Source organism: Liolophura sinensis, chromosome 5 (genome assembly GCF_032854445.1).
Source record: "Liolophura sinensis isolate JHLJ2023 chromosome 5, CUHK_Ljap_v2, whole genome shotgun sequence".
NCBI classification, from domain to species: domain Eukaryota; kingdom Metazoa; phylum Mollusca; class Polyplacophora; order Chitonida; family Chitonidae; genus Liolophura; species Liolophura sinensis.
Window position 1 is genome coordinate 18,756,602 of NC_088299.1, and position 18,078 is coordinate 18,774,679.

At 40.9% G+C, this 18,078-nt stretch overlaps 1 protein-coding gene across 1 annotated transcript; it reads right to left on the reverse strand.

The window, feature by feature from the left end:
* Positions 1 to 1,630: 1,630 nt before the first annotated feature.
* Positions 1,631 to 14,058, reverse strand: LOC135465532 (glycosaminoglycan xylosylkinase-like). The gene is made up of 7 exons (XM_064742770.1): positions 13,601 to 14,058; positions 10,909 to 10,992; positions 8,019 to 8,131; positions 7,473 to 7,647; positions 6,313 to 6,516; positions 3,258 to 3,323; positions 1,631 to 2,755 (listed from the first exon to the last, which is right to left on the reverse strand). Exons 1-7 carry the CDS (start codon positions 14,056 to 14,058, stop codon positions 2,545 to 2,547), a joined length of 1,311 nt encoding a protein of 436 aa, XP_064598840.1. The 3' UTR covers positions 1,631 to 2,544.
* Between the last annotated feature and the right edge of the window lie 4,020 nt (positions 14,059 to 18,078).

Genomic DNA, 18,078 nt, shown 5'->3' on the forward strand with positions numbered 1-18,078 from the left:
TCCCGTTGCATGGTAAGCGTAGGAGTTGTAAATCACCAAACACGCACTGAAAATAACCTCTATCCGTGCATGTTCGCGATTTACACGTCATAAAATCGAAAAATTCGCCAATCAAATAACTAAATATATAACAAACGTTACATACAGCCTCAGAATCCCACTACGTATACATACAGCATGATAAGTTGATGATAGACGACCACATGTGCAGGATTCACTTTTGATTTCCGTATAGCTGACACATGCTACGTATTACCATACCTTATCACTATGTTTTAAAAAAAATGGGGAACCACTAAGAATCGAACTCATTTCTCAGTGCTACCTGTTTTCCAAAGTGACCTCGTCAGTTCTCTTTTATTCTCTTTATCATGAAGGATGCCTTAACCTTAACAACTGCAGAAATACGGATTTTAAATTTGCAAAACCGATCACATTATAAAATTTATGTTAAGACAAACGTTAACCAAAACAAAACTTTGACAACATACAGAAATTCATGTATGATATAGTTTCAGTAAAAATATTTTTCTGATTAACGTCGATCTTCAAACAGTGGATTAAAAACACAACACCTCGTTTGAACCATAACTGGCAATTTGGATTCAGATTGCATTTTTGGCGGGTTATTACCAAGTAATCATGTTTTTTTCGGGGGAGGGGGGGGGGAAGGTATAACCTTTATTGGCGCTTCGACCTAGTTTTGTGCTTGACAACTGTGCTTGCTTGGGGTTTGAAATTTACACTTTATTATCGTATCCCTCTGGGGCCGATTTTCCGCCTTACCGTGATAGGGTCTTTTGTTTCACAATAACTTTAGGCGATATTTTGACCTTATTACTTAACAAAATAACGAATGGAATTTTGAGTCCAGCATCGTATCGTGAAACGAGTTCAATTGTTTTACACGTGCATGTAGTCTGACTTAGGTTGGATATATATGGATGTATTAGATATAAACATGGATAAAAGATTGCTCTGCGCTCAACACCTATATTAGGATCAATAGCCCATTTCACAAACCGATTTATATGCAACACACTGATAAACATTCTTAGCGGATTCAATGTTGTGGTTGTACACATTTGAGCATCCAGAAATAATCTGTGTTGTTAAAAAGAGTGAAATTTTACATTTTAAAATGCCTGGGCCACCATATAAAGCCTAAAATGGACCTCCATCTGAAACCCCACCTGGACCCCGTATGAACCCCACTTGCAGCTCCATCTGAAACCCCAACTGCACCCCCACATGAATCGCCACCTGCACCTCCATCAGAAGCCCTTCCTGGACCCCCATCTGAAACCCCACCTGAACCTCCATCTGAATTCACACTAGATCGTCATCTGGACCTCCATCTATGCCCACATCTGTACCCACACCTGAATCCACCAACTGCACCCCCGTCTGAACTTACACTTGAACCCACAATTAGGCCCCCATCTGAACCCTTGACTGGGCCCCTCTCTAAACCTGGGCTACAAACTTTCAGGAGTGTCGAGAACTTTCTACTCATCTAAAATTTGTTCATTTTTTATTTGATTGTTGTTTATCATCAGAAATTAATTGTACTGGAAATGACTCGTTACACGTGTTGCGATATGTCAAGAAACACTGAATACATGTGCATAGGTAGATTTTATTTTCGATCCAGAAATGGTTCGTATTAGTACTTGTATGAATATATGACAGCATGATTGGGCTGGCTCAACCAACCCCATGAAACATATGCAGTGACAGAAGGCACTTGGCATTTTGACACATTCTCAGTATCACAGCATTAACTGTATGTTACAGCTTACTGTTACAACATATCACAACAACTAAACAAGTTCACAACATATAATCCGTTGTGAGTATTTCTAAATCACTGAGCCCCAAAACAAGAAAAGTCACCAGAGCAAGGAAGTCAAAGCGATCGCATACATCAAACATGGCGAATCGCTCAAGCCAAACACAAATGGCATTCTGGCCTGATGCCTACAGTTTCGGAAGCTTGGCATGTTAGACATCATGCTGCGCGTCGATTATGGTTGATAGGTGAATAGTAAGGATCGAAATGTCAGCAAATGGTTCTCCAGGAATTCCATGGATATTCTGGGTGGTTATTTTGTGTGCCATTTTAAAAAAAAAACACGTCAATGTTCTCGGCTGAAACACTTCTGTGAAATGTGTGTTTGAATGCCATATTGAACAGAATAATCTGACGCAATGACAGAATGCGTTTTAGCATCACAATACAACAGATTTTCTTTACATTTTAAGGATTTTCTTTTTGAATGTACGGCATCCTCCCAGGACAGATGGCTGAATGTTTTATTACTATTATGATTATTGTTATTAAGTTTAAATTGCTTTCACACTCAAACTTTCGTTGGCAAACATATTTACTTTCCTATTTTCAAGAATTCCGATGGGCGTCCACTATACATTCCGACTTGACAGCACGATAAGAGCGAATCTATCCAAATGTTAATGTTTGGTTCCTTGGTGTGCCACATTGACTGCATCAGCGCGTCTGTCCGCGTGCAAGAGTACGAGCTCTCAGTTAGTCTTGTCAAACAGCACAGAGGAATCCACAACTTCCTCACACTTTTTGAGGGCCTCAAACACCTCGTCTGCCCGCCTAACCACTGCGTCCAGTTGATGGTCAGTCAGTAATGGATAGAGACGATCTCTTGAGCTCGAACGCTCGAAATCCTCTCGTAACGTTGGTAGACGTCGGTTTAGGGCGCCAATGGTTGACTCTCGGACTCTGCGAAAGGAAAACATACACATATTAGCCCAGAACAATAAAGGGGAAGCGAGACGTGATCCAGAGTTTGGAGTCTCTTATGTTTAAATAGCTGAGACGCACGATATGTGAGTCCAAAACCGGTCTTTGGAAGATTCGTACCAGTATCTCATGGAAGATTTTGTTTTGTTTTACGCACGTGACAGTTGGAATTCATGTTTTGATGAGAAAACTACATAGAATATCTGCATAGGATTATGAAGAACGAGATGATCTAGGATTATGCAGAATTTTGAATACGGAATATTGCCCACTAAATCCGCGTAAGGGCAACAGGAAGTGCTAATGGTGAAATATCAATATAGGTTCAGTAGCTTCATGTAGTATTGTGACAACAGATGTGCGTTTTGCCATATCCCGTTAAGATCATATGCGCCTGGTATGTATACTGGGGTGAACAGTGGGGGTATATATGCCTCCATGGTTGAACTAAGAGCATTCCAATACGAGTGCATATACTTACCTACAGCACTGAGTAAGAGCTGCTAGATTTTTATTGGCGTTAACTTCCCTCGTCGATAAACACATCCTGAAAGACAGAATAATAGTTTACACTGAGTTCTTTTATGTATGCTTATCTTTAAAATTTGCTTATGTAATCACACGCCATGCAGCATTTAGGCCATACTGAGAATCTTTCAACATAGCAAATAACGCTTCCAGGGTGTAGATTGGTTTAGTGGCCCCATGAGACAGCTAACCCTGGAATTCAATGGACAAAATTCCGAAGAACATATTGGCGTGTTTAATACACCTGTGTATACATGTCTGCTATGATTAATTACAATCTTTTTCACAGAAGTGTTGAATACGTTGGTTACATAAACTGTACGGTTGGCCAACGACTGAGCGGCTGTATGCGCTAAACCTTTTCGTAAGCAAGCATGAATGAGTTAGATACGTTGAATGAGGCGATCGCTGACTACTTTGGGTTAGGGCTACAGATTAAACAAATACGACATATGCTCTATTTTAACAATGGATTTGCCCTAAGTGAGTGACACATAAAGTATAAAAGCATATTACGGTTATCTATAGCTTATAATGCAGCCATTGGCTGATTATCTCCGGTCCCGACTTAGTTATGCCGGGGCCCGAGATAATCATCCAATGACAGTGTCACATACATGAGTGTTTCAACAAAAGCGCGAAGCAAAACGTCATTCGATTTGCTTATTATGGCGGGGCCCGAGATCTTTTTGTGGGTTTTTTTTTTTTTTTTTTTTTTTTTTTTTTTTTTTTTTTTTTGAGGGCGTTTTTCTTCGGAAGAGTGGGAAGAATACGAGTAACTTTGGACTGAAGACATTGCATGTTACAAATACGATTAGGCCTACTGTCGTGCTTATGATTAGATCACCCTCGGGACGAAAATGCTGTATGAAGAGGCGTGGGTAATGCTAGGGTACTTTTATATCTACATGTGTATGTTTGTTTAAAACTGTTTAAACGTCGTATGAAGAACGTCTTGAGTGAAATGACAAATCATTCACCAGGCTATACTGCTACTCTGATTGTTCACTTGTATTGATTATCTCCCTTAGCCACGATATCCGTAAGGTAAGTGACCCTATAAACAGTATAGCCGACATATGACTGAAAAATTGCTGAATGCGACCCCAAACACGAACTCACTCACTCACTAAAAACAGTATTTCAACATTGTCTCTCCTGTTTCTGTTTGTTTTAATGCTTGTTACGGTCGATATATGGCGCGTGAACCTAGTGGCGGGTTCTGTGATATTCTGTGCTTACATATCAATATCAAGCATTCGTGCAGAGCTTGCTCGGTGAACTCGACCAGTCGTATATCCGACTGAATCATCCATGGATAAAAGTCCGATGGTCTAGTGGTCTAAAGCCGGCAGCAGTACGTGTCCCTAGAGCTGTACGTGTACTTCCATCAGCTAAGCTTCATTAATAGCAACCCTGATATGCGGAGGCGAAGTTTGCTTCAGGTCTTTTTCTCCACCCATAAGAACGGTACCGCCATTATATTAGTGAAACGTGGATCGAGCGGATCGTTATCGTGGTTTTGATGGTTGCATGTATTTGAATCTCTAGGGCATACGAAGAATTTAGCCCTAGATGTTGTGATGTGATGACACGACAACAAGTTTTAGATTGATGACGTCTAATACATTGTAATTAAAATCACTGCATTTTTTACCTAGTTCTGTAGAAGCTCTGTTGTAAGGGGGTTTATATAAGTTGGTACTAATTTAGCAATTACATGAGCAGTTAGAATAAAATCATGACAGGTAAATTTGTAAGAGGCTGGTTTGCACCGGAAACGTTTACCAACTTTCGCACTCTCGTCGATGCTCCGACTGTTGTGTTTTATACCGGTGACAATATCAATTAATGGCTTGGCCTTACATGAAGTTCGAGGCTTCTTACCTTCCACTGGCAGGACATATTTGTGTGTTTACATCTTACCTTCCACCGACAGGACATATTTGTGTGTCTATATCTTACCTTCCACCGACAGGACATATTTGTGTGTTTATATCTTACCTTCCACCGACAGGACATATTTGTGTGTCTATATCTTACCTTCGACCGACAGAACATATTTGTGTGTCTATATCTTACCTTCCACCGACAGGACATATTTGTGTGTTTATATCTTACCTTCCACCGACAGGACATATTTGTGTGTCTATATCTTACCTTCCACCGACAGGACATATTTGTGTGTCTATATCTTACCTTCCACCGACAGGACATATTTGTGTGTCTATATCTTACCTTCCACCGACAGGACATATTTGTGTGTTTATATCTTACCTTCCACCGACAGGACATATTTGTGTGTCTATATCTTACCTTCCACCGACAGGACATATTTGTGTGTCTATATCTTACCTTCCACCGACAGGACATATTTGTGTGTTTATATCTTACCTTCCACCGACAGGACATATTTGTGTATCTATATCTTACCTTCGACCGACAGGACATATTTGTGTGTCTATATCTTACCTTCCACCGACAGGACATATTTGTGTGTCTATATCTTACCTTCCACCGACAGGACATATTTGTGTGTTTATATCTTACCTTCCACCGACAGGACATATTTGTGTGTCTATATCTTACCTTCGACCCACAGGACATATTTGTGTGTCTATATCTGTATAATTTTATTATTAATTCTGCTTTTAACTTATGCTACTGCTGTCAGTTTTATAGGAAGAAGAAACCGGAGTGGCCGGAGTAAAACACCAGCCACTGACAAATTTCCGACTTTTCCATGTGTGATGCATTGAAGCGTACGCCATGCAAATGAGAGACAAATTTAATGGACCACACAGAATACTAAGAGTGAAGTTGACCACCCATTATCTAAGACCCCTTAGAAACAGTGCGAATAGAGAAATTTCAAAATTCATAGTCCCACTCTGGGATTGAGCCCATACTTCGTATGTTCTAGCGATTGAAATCACCGAGTCACGGCCTGCTCCCTTCTATATTACATATAAAATAAAGTAAATAATATAATGAGTGTACATACGTACCCTAAGCCATGGTCGATGTGAACGGTCATTATAGGGTTGTCTTGTTCATCCCGTATGTACACGTGTTTTTCATCCTGATTGCCTAGCACGTGACCCATAATGGTCATGTCGACGAGATCCAAGAAGTACCGAGGCTTGTCGTAAATGCGCATGCTCCGAACCCAATCACAGTGAGGAGGGTCATTCACACCGAAATTGTATATGCTGAAATGTGACAAAACACCACAATGTATAAGAGTACCAAGTTTCTCAAGCACGACTTTTTGTGGTTTTGCATCCATATCTAAACAGAAGATGTATGTATAGCTATTTATGCTAGGAACAGAACTGATCCGAGGCCTGCGGGTGACTAGCAACTGATAGATCACACAATAGACTGGATTGTGTTACGAGGTGATTTAGTAACAATCGCTAATTATTGAGATTAAGATATTAAGACCCAAACTAAAATCTTACATGAATTCAGTATTTGTAAAGAATATGGAGTTAAAACAATTATAATCACCAAGGGTGGAGGCGACAAAAAGGCCACACAGGGTGCAAGAAAATAACAGAGTGCCGTACGTAACGCTCTCAAAGGGAGAGGAGGGTGGGGTTTCGCAAATTAATCATATCATGTAGCATGCATAAGCACAGTTCTCGGTTCATCTCCTAACAGAAAAGGAACCCAAAAGACCATTGGGATAGCGTACATGAAAATATTATCATGGCAGCACCTACAACGAGCGCGCGCAATAGAAGATAGCGCCACATGCACTGTAAATACGTTACATAAAGGAAAACAAATGTGAAGAAAGGGGAGATAACTTTTAAGCAAGACCAAAGCTAATGAAAAAACTACACGTATTAACTTAATAGCACGCTGTCCCAATATAAAAACTATTAAAGCTATGCTATGATAGGTATTTCTCGAGTTAGGTATTTCTAGAAATTTACTGTGAATCTAAGCGTCAAGTCTGACATTGCTATCACACGTATACACAGCACCAAACAACGTTCCAGGAGTAGAATAATTATGAGGTTTATTGCAGAGCAGAACTACTTGCCTTTCGTTAAAGGTTAACTGCAGAACAGGACTACTGGACTTTTGTTAAAGGTTAACTGCAGAGCAGGACTACTTGCCCTTCATTAAAGGTTAAGTGCAGAGTAGAACTACTTGCCTTTTGTTAAAGGTTAACTGATGAAATGGATGGTAGGAGCTATTCACACCGAGTCTGTAGCTTATAGGCTGATGCAACCAGAACATGAGAGCGCCATCGACGACACCGTCTTGGAAACATGTCGACCTTTCTACCTTACAGTAGAAACATTTGTGACGAATGCATGCAGTCCCATCTGTAACACACACAAGGGAGAGTACGTAGTTATACGTGTTGCTGGACTACGTCAACGCTCCCTGAAGTTTCAAGAATGTTTCTGGTCTGAAACCAGCACTAGATCAGCCACGATCGGGAATGTATGGGTATATGCCAAAGGTCGGTGGTTTATCCCGCCCATAAATTAACCTGACCGCCTTGCTATAAGTGAAACATTTTTTGAGTACGTCGAAAAACACCAATCACATGGAAAAATATATGCTACCCAAATCTGGTGTAGAAACCTAGAAATCAAAGGAAAAAAAATTACAGCTGAGTGATAATTTTGTATTATCTTTTTTATCCGTTCAGGTTTCGAACTCATACTTGTGAAAAGATTCTGGGTCTTACCTGGGTAAGTCTTAATGAACTTTTTCACAGATCGAGCTGCATGCGGTAAGATTTCGCTGGTTATGTTCACCTTCCTTCCTGCGACAAACGGCACCGTCCTGAACCCGAACAACCTGATGAAAAAGACGGACGAGAATAAAGAAGCCATGGCATTCAACAAACATTGCAACACAGTACAGATTTATATCTTCCTGTTAACAGGAGGGACGGCGGAACCTCCACGTCTTCCTGGCAATAATGTCGGTATAAAAAGAGAAAACAACGATAGAACAAAGAAAGAAAAGAAATTATAGCAAAGAGAAAGGAAGAATGCGATACCCCAAGGCTAAATAATCGCTTTCTTGAGCAATGTATATATAGATATCTAATCCTATAACAGGGATCTATGCCACCGGAACATGCATCTTTTGCCTTCAGAAGTTAGTGAACTGTAATTCCACCCAGCAGATTATTTTGTAGCAAATTGTCAATGTTATAATTCTAAAGTATTTCGCACATTCCTTTTCGGAATCACTCTCTTTCAGTAGAATTGAAAGTTGCTGATATTCCGTGACTGAGTTGGCTAAGATAACGGTGAAAACCCACCAGACGTATGCATGCGTATTTAGTCGTCCTCCTGGTACCCCAGCTGAGCGCTGGCACACCTTTGCCGAAATTCTTGTATCTCACAGGTGTCAGTTATGGCAGGTGTCAGTTACTGCTGGTTGTCAGTTACTGAAGGTGTCAGTTACGGCAGGCATCAATTACTGTAGGTGTCAATTAAGTGTCCATTACCATCAGCCTATATTCCTCGACTTTCCATTCGAGTTTGCAAAGAAACACTAATGCAAAACCGTTAAAAAATATGGTTTGATAATATATACTTCGTGGAGAAAAAAGTGCCAGACCGCTGTACAGTTTATGTCAAAATGTTGCAAAAGGTTATACCAATGTGTAATAAGGTTTAGTCTGCTTTAATCTCAACTATAACTCAGTTAAACAGATGCAACAGAATATCCTTGGAAATTAAAATCTTCCGGAGGACACAACAAATTTTGAATTCTGGTTCTGTTCTTCTTTTGAGTAAGCAAGCCGTGCAGTGCAAAGTGCTTAACGCTATTGTCACTGTTGTTGCGTAAAACGAAGCTGTCTGGATGTATAGCACCTAAGTAAAAAGTAGTCCAAAGATTCTTCCACTTGGAAATAGTCACACAGTCCTCGAGCGTGGAAATTTAATCTGTGCAGACGTGCATGTAATGAACATATTCTGAAAAACAGAATATCAGCCTTATGACTTCTTAGTTGAATAAAATCATTACAGACAGACGGTTGCAAGACCTTCACTTGCTGCACGAAACAAGTTAAATTTTAGTGTAGCCAGAGAATAGGTCGAAAATATGCATGTATATAATACAGAAGACATTTAATAATGCTCATTTAGGGGCCTCTGTGGCTCAGTTGGTTTCCCCCGGGCTCTGCCCGGTTTAGTACGGCGTGAAACACCAATCAAATAAATAAATAAATAATGCTCATTTCTTACAGCAGTAAGGTTTAGGACTACGTTTTTTAGGAACAGTAGCTCAGGCCAATGGTACAATAACAGCCAAACGTTTCTCCTCTCACGGGTTCAGTATGATAAGCATGAAGCACACTCCACAAGCCTATATGGTCACATACATGAAATAAAGAAACCCACTGTACATACATATATACGATGAGTGAACAGAATTGAGCAGAAAATTCTACAAAGCACTTTACCTCCAAAAGTTTCAACTTTTACATAACCTCGACCTTGATGGCAATGTCGTTAAAAGTATTTCAATTAGCAACCTTAATGTTGAGATCATATATATATTCATATACCAGGCTTAATGATATTAAATAACCTCTTACTCGAAAATCTGGTTTCAGGAATGTTACAACATGCGTGACCTTGACCGATGATCTTAATAGAACCTGCACGAATGCTATTTTCCAAGAAAATAAAACACGGCGGCGGCAGATAAACCCCGGCAAAAGGCCCGCGCCGAGGACTGTTTACCTGCTTGTTTACCAGAAGCAAATAAACCGAGGCATATACCCCGAAAAATTGGAGGTCTATAACTTTACTAAATGTAAAATTTAAACACATCAGCGCATATACTGTAAATATACCAATATTAGATAAGATAAAAAATGAGGACCAGAGGGGGTGGGGGTTGGGGGTCGCACCTGTCAGGTGTATCTCCTAAAAGATAAGTTAGATACACATGTACGATATTGTGTTTGAGACAGTAGAAAAAGACATACCACGGTTACTATTATTTACATATTTTGAAAAAGACTTTATAGAGCACGCTCTCGAGTCCTTGAACTTAGTAAAAACTTCAGAAAATGTGCAATATTTGTGTGCAATAAAACGGACATAAATAGCCGAAGATGCAGACATTGTGATCCCATGTCACCTTCTGTATATATTTTCAGATTAGCGCTAAAATACTTGCTTATATTATGAAAAGTCAGTGGTCAAACTTAAAAGCGCTAGCTTAGCCGTAAATCACAATATTTCCTTGCATTTATTAGTCAGGTGAATTAACTTTTGATTCAGTTTCCGTCAGTGTTATTGTGATTGTAGTATCATTTATCTGCTTTATGCCCTACTCAAGAATATTTCACCTACGTGACGGCGACCAGTGTTATTATGCATGGAAACCCACGACCATCCGCAGCTTGCTGTCAAACCTTACCACGTACGACCGGAAAAAGTGACCCAAAATGGTGAGTAATATGTAGCTGTATGTTAGTTATAACCTAGACAAGGGATGAGTAACAATACACAGTGATCGTGGCATATCTGTTGATATGACTGGTGAACTACGAGGGCTTCTTGTGCATCAAGTGGTCATACACCCAAATTTCCCCGAGTTCTTACCTCATTAAGTGGAAGGCGGCTATTTCCACACGCGGTTGCTCGTGTCCTGTATTACACGACGTCTTTCTCTCTCTTTCTGGCTCTCTGCAGGAAAATCATAATAAGGCTTGAATATATTTAGGCAAAAGGTCGTTATAGCATGAGGGCTATATATCGGGTGGACATAAAAAATGGGCCGCATTTTGATGCTGCATTGCTCTATTATCCTTTGTTCAAAACCTTTCCAACTTTAGACATTCAAATTGCATGAGTTTGTTAATCTACTGACCAGTTTTCAAGGTCATAGCTTGAGTAGTCTGTACACAGGGTAAAAATGAAAACATAGCCTCAAAAACGCACGTTCCGATGACCCACATTTCAGCACCTGTGTGATACGCGTCAATCCAGTACAAGAGCAAAAAGTGTCTGTCTCGAGTGTCAGAGAAACCCTTCTGCCAGATAGGCAGAAGTTTTGTTCAATCAAGATTGTTTCCTCTGCGGTGGACAAGGAACTGATGAGCTTTTTAAGTAAAACAAGGTAGAAGATCATTCTGAAATGTCTGGAACATGCGTTTTTGACTCTATTTTGATTTTGGTACCATGGAAAGAAATCTTAAAGGATGAAATTGAAATTTGGTCTATATACTTAGGACATAATGGATTTTGAATGTGTAAATTTTTAGAAGCTGGCGCAAGAGGGTTTTGAAGATATTGAGTGTCAAAGTACGGACAATTTTTAATGCCCACCCGATATATGTTAATAGCCTATGAGGCTACTTTTCACCAGGGGCGTCTGTGGCTCAGTTGGTTAGTGCGCTAGCGCAGCGTAATGACCCAGAAGTCTCTCACCAATGCGGTCGCTGTGAGTTCAAGTCCAGCTCATGCTAGCTTCCTGTCCGGTCGTACGTGGGAAGCTCTGCCTGCAACCTGCGGGTGGTCGTGGGTTTCCCCCGGGCTCTGCCGGGTTTCCACCCACCATAATGCTGGCCGCCGTCGTATAAGTGAAATATTCTTGAGTACGGCGTAAAACACCAGTGAAAAAAAATAATTAAAGGAAAAGAAAACTTATAAACATGACGCAATAGGCTGAAAAGAGCCTATTTCTGGTGGTGCCTGCTGCATAATTTTGCGATTTTTCCTCGCCATACACGTAAAGACTGAAAACAGCAAAGCTGGTATTAATCGTGTAGTTCATCGGGTCCTCCATCTTTAACATCCTGTAATTTATGCTGGGAGTGTTTTGCCCCTCAGCCAATGAGAGTCGTTAAAACTGCCGGCTTGTTCGTGTACACTCGGATCCTACGTCCAACATTCCGGTTTCCCGATCGTCAAGTGGAAAACGAATTGTACTGTTCGCTACCTTATGGAAAGAAGAGCTCTACCGAAATGTACGAACTGCACTTCGGGGGTTTCCGACGGCAATTTACCTCCTAACACAGAAGACTTCAGAACTATTTCTTTGGCAAAATGGAGTTACCCACAGCGGATTTTGAAGCTGACTTTATTTATAATTTATCAACGTGAGGTACATAGTAGGATTGCCTGCGAGGAAATGCACCTGCGAGGAAATACATACTCCTTTCAATGGTATTTGATTGATATTTAAAGTTTCTTTTCCTTTAAATAAATACTTTTCACCCATGCCAAGCACAACTAGAATTCGCTTTGTCAGTCTATCGGTGTGCCGTCGGTCAATGTATCCCTGCATGCCCGTCTGTATATCTATCTGTCGTTCGACCTGTATACCTGTCTGTCTGTTTATCGTTTGCTCTGTCTGTATGTCTGTCGGTCGGTGTGTATCCCTGCATGCTCTTCTGTATGTCAGTCTGTCGGTCGCCCTGTATGCCTGTCTGTCTGTTTGCCGGTTGCTCTGTCTCTATTTCTGTCGGTGTGTCTGTCGGTCAAGTCAGGGCATGCCCGTCTGTATATCTGTCTGTCGGTCGCCCTGTATGCCTTTCTGTCTGTTTGTTGGTTTCTCTGTTTGTATGTCTGTCGGTGTGTCCGTCGGTTGGTCTGTATCCCTGCATGCCCGTCTGTATATTTGTCTGTCCGTCGCCCTGTATGGATGTCTGTCTGTTTGTTGGTGTGTCCGTCGATCGGTCTGTATCCCTGCATACCCATCTGTATGTCTCTATATGTCCGTCTGTGTGTCTGTGTGTCTGTTTATCGGTTGCTCTGTCTGTATGTCTGTCGATGTGTCTGTCGATCGGTCTGTATTCTTGCATGCACGTCTGTATGTCTGCCGCTCTGTCTGTGTGTCGTTTTGTTTGTCGCTTTGCCTGTATGTCTGTCGGTCGGTCTGTATTCTTGCATGCCCTCCTGTATGTCAGTCTGTCCGTCGCCCTGTCCGCCTGTCGGTCTGTTTGTTGGTTGCTCTGTCTGTATGTCTGTCGATGTGTCTGTGGATCGGTCTGTATACATGCATGCCCGCCTGTATATTCGTCTGTATGTCCGTGGCTCTGTCTGTCTATCGCTTTGTCTGTCGGTTTGCCTGTATGTCTGTCCGTCGGTGGGTCGGTTGCTCTGTCTATATATCTGTATGTCTGTCTACTCGCCGCTCTGTCTGTCTGCCAGTTTGTTTGTCTTTTGCCATCTTACCTTTCAACAATGAACATTGACTTAGCGAGGTTCGCGGGTGCAACACGATATCAGCTTTCTACAGTATGCCACGTTAAATCAAACAAAGAAAATAATTACTTACTCCAGTACTTACACAAGCTGAGGTTTGAAGATGGCGTACTGACCTCCTTCTAACCGAACCTTCCATTTATAAGACGTTCCTCCGGGGCTTCCTTGGGCACTCACAATTTTGCTGGTGGCCATCTTGTTCAGAACAATGCTCACATTAAAGTCCTCCGGGTAGAGTCCATTAGGGCCTAGCATATGCCCCGCTGTCTCCCAAAATTCCGCTAGGTTAGAATGATTTAATTCCTCCTCCAGTTCTTTTGTTTTTGACAAACCAGTCTGTGTAAAACTACTGTTGGACTCGATTTGATTGTCTCTTGGAAATGGAAGTTTAATCTGACTGACCTGTGCCGAGTCTTTCATCAGATGGCAAGTGTAAAACAGTGTGCGGTCTGAAGTGAGCACATGGAGTAGGGCCACCAGGGCAACAGCTGCTAGCAGAACCCTCCATAACTTCCGGTTAGGAAAACGGACCGAGAGAGACATGCCTGTTGTGAAGAGAAACAAGCAAACATACAGGACATCACACTAGCATACCTGTATGTAACACACAATTAGCGCGTGCAGTATCTGGGGGAGGAAGGAGGGGGGGGGGGGGAGTGGGTGCGATCGTGTGCATCCGTGGCCGAGGTGATTAGCACGCCAGCGTTGCGCAATGATCCACCAATGCGGTCACTGTGATTTCAATTCCTGCTCATGCTGGCTTCCTCTCCAGCCGTACGTGAGAAGGTCCACCAGTAATCTGCGGATGGCTGTGGATTTCCCCTGGGCGGGGTTCTTCTTGTTTTTTCGCCAACAAGCAAATCTTGATGGCTGTAGGTAGTATTAGGTATGTGACAGCGTCGGTGGCCTAATGGATAAAGCGTCCGTCTCGATGTCGGGAGGCAGGGATCAAAATAGTTGGCCCGGTGCCAGTATAATGTGACCAGGTGAAATGTTATGTCTCGTATTTTCGGCATGATATTTGAGAGGCGGCAGCGTTTTGGTGGTAAGGGCTCGTCCTGCATCCCAAATGACTCCTCGTCCACACATGACTGAACATGCAACTGTTAAGAACGAATATGCATCATATGATGTAGGCTTACGTAATGTACAAACATGAAGTGTAATGTTTGTTTTCATTTCTGCGAATACCACTCTGGCCTAAGAAGCTTGTTTAAAGTAAACACCGATATCTAGCTTCCCCAAGATAGTTTACGTTAATCGTTATATTGGTTTTTAGGTTGAGTTCGATTGAGTCATATTTCTTTCCGAGATCCATGCAGTCGTGTCAGAGATCACAAGGTGTTTTATCACCCGATGATTCACTGATTATAATCTGTTTGGTTTAACCTGTCGCCTATCACCAGCTGTCTGTAATATCACTCGTATTCACTATCAAAATTTCCTTTTGTCACTGCCAAGTAGCATCACAAATTCTACACCTCCATATGTTGCATCTTCCACATTATTGCAAAGAAAATGCAGTTGGAATATTTTTTTCTAATTCATAGTGTGGAATTCCATGATAGCTTGTTCTCGAGACCAATACTCCATTACCTCAGACGAAATCATAATTATTTACAAACAAGTGGCATGCTGGATAATGAGCAGAGAGTATGTTGTGACGGGGAGCAACATCAGCTATGGGTATACCTATACTGTCACCCATTTTAAACCCTGTTTCTGAAGCTGCAACGTTTGACATGGCCTTTTACTTTAATATACATAACCTTAATAAACAAAATTTATTTCACCACTTTTTGCTTTATTATCTCACGGCAGTATCTTTTCAACATTCGATGCTAAGTAATTTTCGAAAAAAACTGTGTGAGTCGTTTTCGTCTCTGTGTATTGGGTGCTACAGTAAAACAGATTACTGGTCAGTGACCATGAAGCTCTGGTTTTACAAAAAGCATAACGTTAGCTCTACGGATAAACCCAGAATTAAGTTAAAATTAGATAAATCCAAGGTATATACACTATATCAGTGTTTTCCAGAATGCGTTAAACATCAGTGTAGTTCCAAATTCCTTGACTTTCATTACAGTTGTTGGAGTTTCTCACATATCTCCTCTGCTCTCCATGACAAATGTTTAATGCGCTGTTCGAAGTGTGATTATTACCTATCAAAAATGTTAGAATGTATCATTTCTCTTTGTGCCTGTGGCATTTGATACATATCCAGTACTAATACTTTATCACGCATTATAATACATATCCGGTACCGACACTTTATCACGCATTATCTAACATATCCAGTAGTAATACTTTATCACGCATTACGGTACATATCCAGTACTAACACTTTATCACGCATTATCTAACATATCCAGAACTAACACTTTATCTTGCATTACGATACATATCCGGTACCAACACTTTATCACGTATTATCTAACATATCCATAACTAACACTTTATCTCGCATTATGATACATATCCTGTACTGACACTTTATCACGCATTATGACACATATTCAGTACTAACACTTTATCACGCACCAAACGCATTCATCTTTAAATGCAATACTATCCGCAAGAATGCAAATCTCATCTTCATATATATCAAAAGTGATTTTCAGTAGTGGCCGGGCAATCTGAAGAAATTTGACGTTTCAATGTTTCATTAAACATTCGACACCTAACATTTCGTACCACTTTTGTGTGCCTGATACGTCTACCTGATTTACTTCAGTGTGTCGTGAATGCATGCGTACAATTGATAACAATCCAGCTGTAAAGTCCGATCCGTTCATAATAACCGTATAGTGCTACTTTTGGCACCTGTTACAAAATTCGATTTCAACATAAAACTTGCTAACTTACTCAGTTGTTCAGTTGTTGTTGACAATGCCAATCTCAAGAGCTGGTCTCACCGACTGGAATGGCATGACCTTTCAAGATCTGCACGAGTGATATACACCAAAGACGTATTTAATTGCCAGATTAGAAGAAAAGACAACACCAGACGTGTACATGTGTACACGTGTAGATGTGTACATGCGTACATGCGTCGATAATGTATTTATAAAGTATGAGTTTTTGTCTTTGTGGTGTTGCAAATAGCAGTTATTTCACACTTCGACGCGAGTTATCTTTATAGTATGGCATCATGCTTACCTCAACCCAAACCCTGGTTGGCCATTTAACCCTAGGCCCATAGGCCTGTGTGTTATACATGGCATCTTGTTTCCGCTTACCTCAACCCAAACTCTGGTTGGCCATTTAACCCTAGGCCCATAGGCCTGTGTGTTATACATGGCATCTTGTTTCCGCTTACCTCAACCCAAACTCTGGTTGGCCATTTAACCCTAAGCCCATAGGCCTGTGTGTCATACATGGCATCTTGTTTCCGCTTACCTCAACCCAAACTCTGGTTGGCCATTTAACCCTAAGCCCATAGGCCTGTGTGTCATACATGGCATCTTGTTTCCGCTTACCTCAACCCAAACCCTTTTTGGCCATAGGCCTATGTGTCATACATGGCATCATGTTTCCGGTTTGCTTTAACTTGGTACATAACATGACCACGTAAGAATTTCTGTTAAAAGACTGATTCATTGAGTTACCAATTACATCAGCAAAAATGCTGTCTTCTCTTTTAATAAATGTGCAGGTTATAGTAATGTGTCTTAGTGGTTCAGCAATATTGTCTACAACAAACTGTCTACAACAAAATTGTCTTCAACAAAATTGTCTTCAACAAAATTGTCTTCAACAATATTGTCAACAACAAAATTGTGTATAACAAATTGTGCCTTTCATTAATGGCCAGTGCTTCACATATACGTCACATAAGACCTCATACGTTCCTTTATGTATTGCATGCTATAACGTCAATCAAATCATCATACACTGAGCATACAAAGATACTCCTTGGTCGAGCTGAATAGTTCTGGAAAAAATTTGCAAGATGGAGGACAAGTGGAAATCTATAGGCGTCAAAACAGATATAACTGTCAACCACAATGAACGTTCCAGGTCAATGTATTGCAACACCAAGTTTCAATACAACGTTCAGCACCCAGGAGTTAAGAAAGTATATGGAGTAAGAAATTAGGACGGATTCACTGAAAGGCAAAAAGTCAGCTGTTTTCAGTAGCGCCAAAAGGGACCCACGAATGTTCAAGGAATTCATTTAATTAGTATCCAAATCGTGTACAATTCGCTTTTACATGTTACGGTAACGTTGATCAAAATATGAAACCCTATTAATGTTTGAGAATTTGATATTGTTTTACCGGTTCCCCCCCCCCCCTGTTCTGTGATGTGGAAACTTCGCTCACTACTGATTGCAACTGTTCATGTATATCGCACGTGGCGAAATGATGAAGCAGAGCCCGAGAGATTCTGGACACTCCGTCCCTATTTATACCGATGAGGAAAATAATATGAAAGCTCTTAGCACCGGACTGAATATGATTCACTGGAATATAATATTTACCGAATTATTACTAAATTTATATATTCCATTGTTCTTTAAGACGATGGTTAAGAATTTTCATCTGATCAGATATATCTTTG

What these genes read in the sequence shown, in the direction of transcription:
- LOC135465532 (XM_064742770.1), bottom strand. Translation starts at nt 14,058, where the DNA reads ATGTCTCTCTCGGTCCGTTTTCCTAACCGGAAGTTATGGAGGGTTCTG. An exon ending in GCCGCCTTCCACTTAATGAG is followed by an intron (nt 8,132 to 10,908) that starts GTAAGAACTCGG and finishes CTTTTTCATCAG; the next exon opens with GTTGTTCGGGTTCAGGACGG. An exon ending in GCTCTTACTCAGTGCTGTAG is followed by an intron (nt 2,756 to 3,257) that starts GTAAGTATATGC and finishes TTCCTTTCGCAG; the next exon opens with AGTCCGAGAGTCAACCATTG.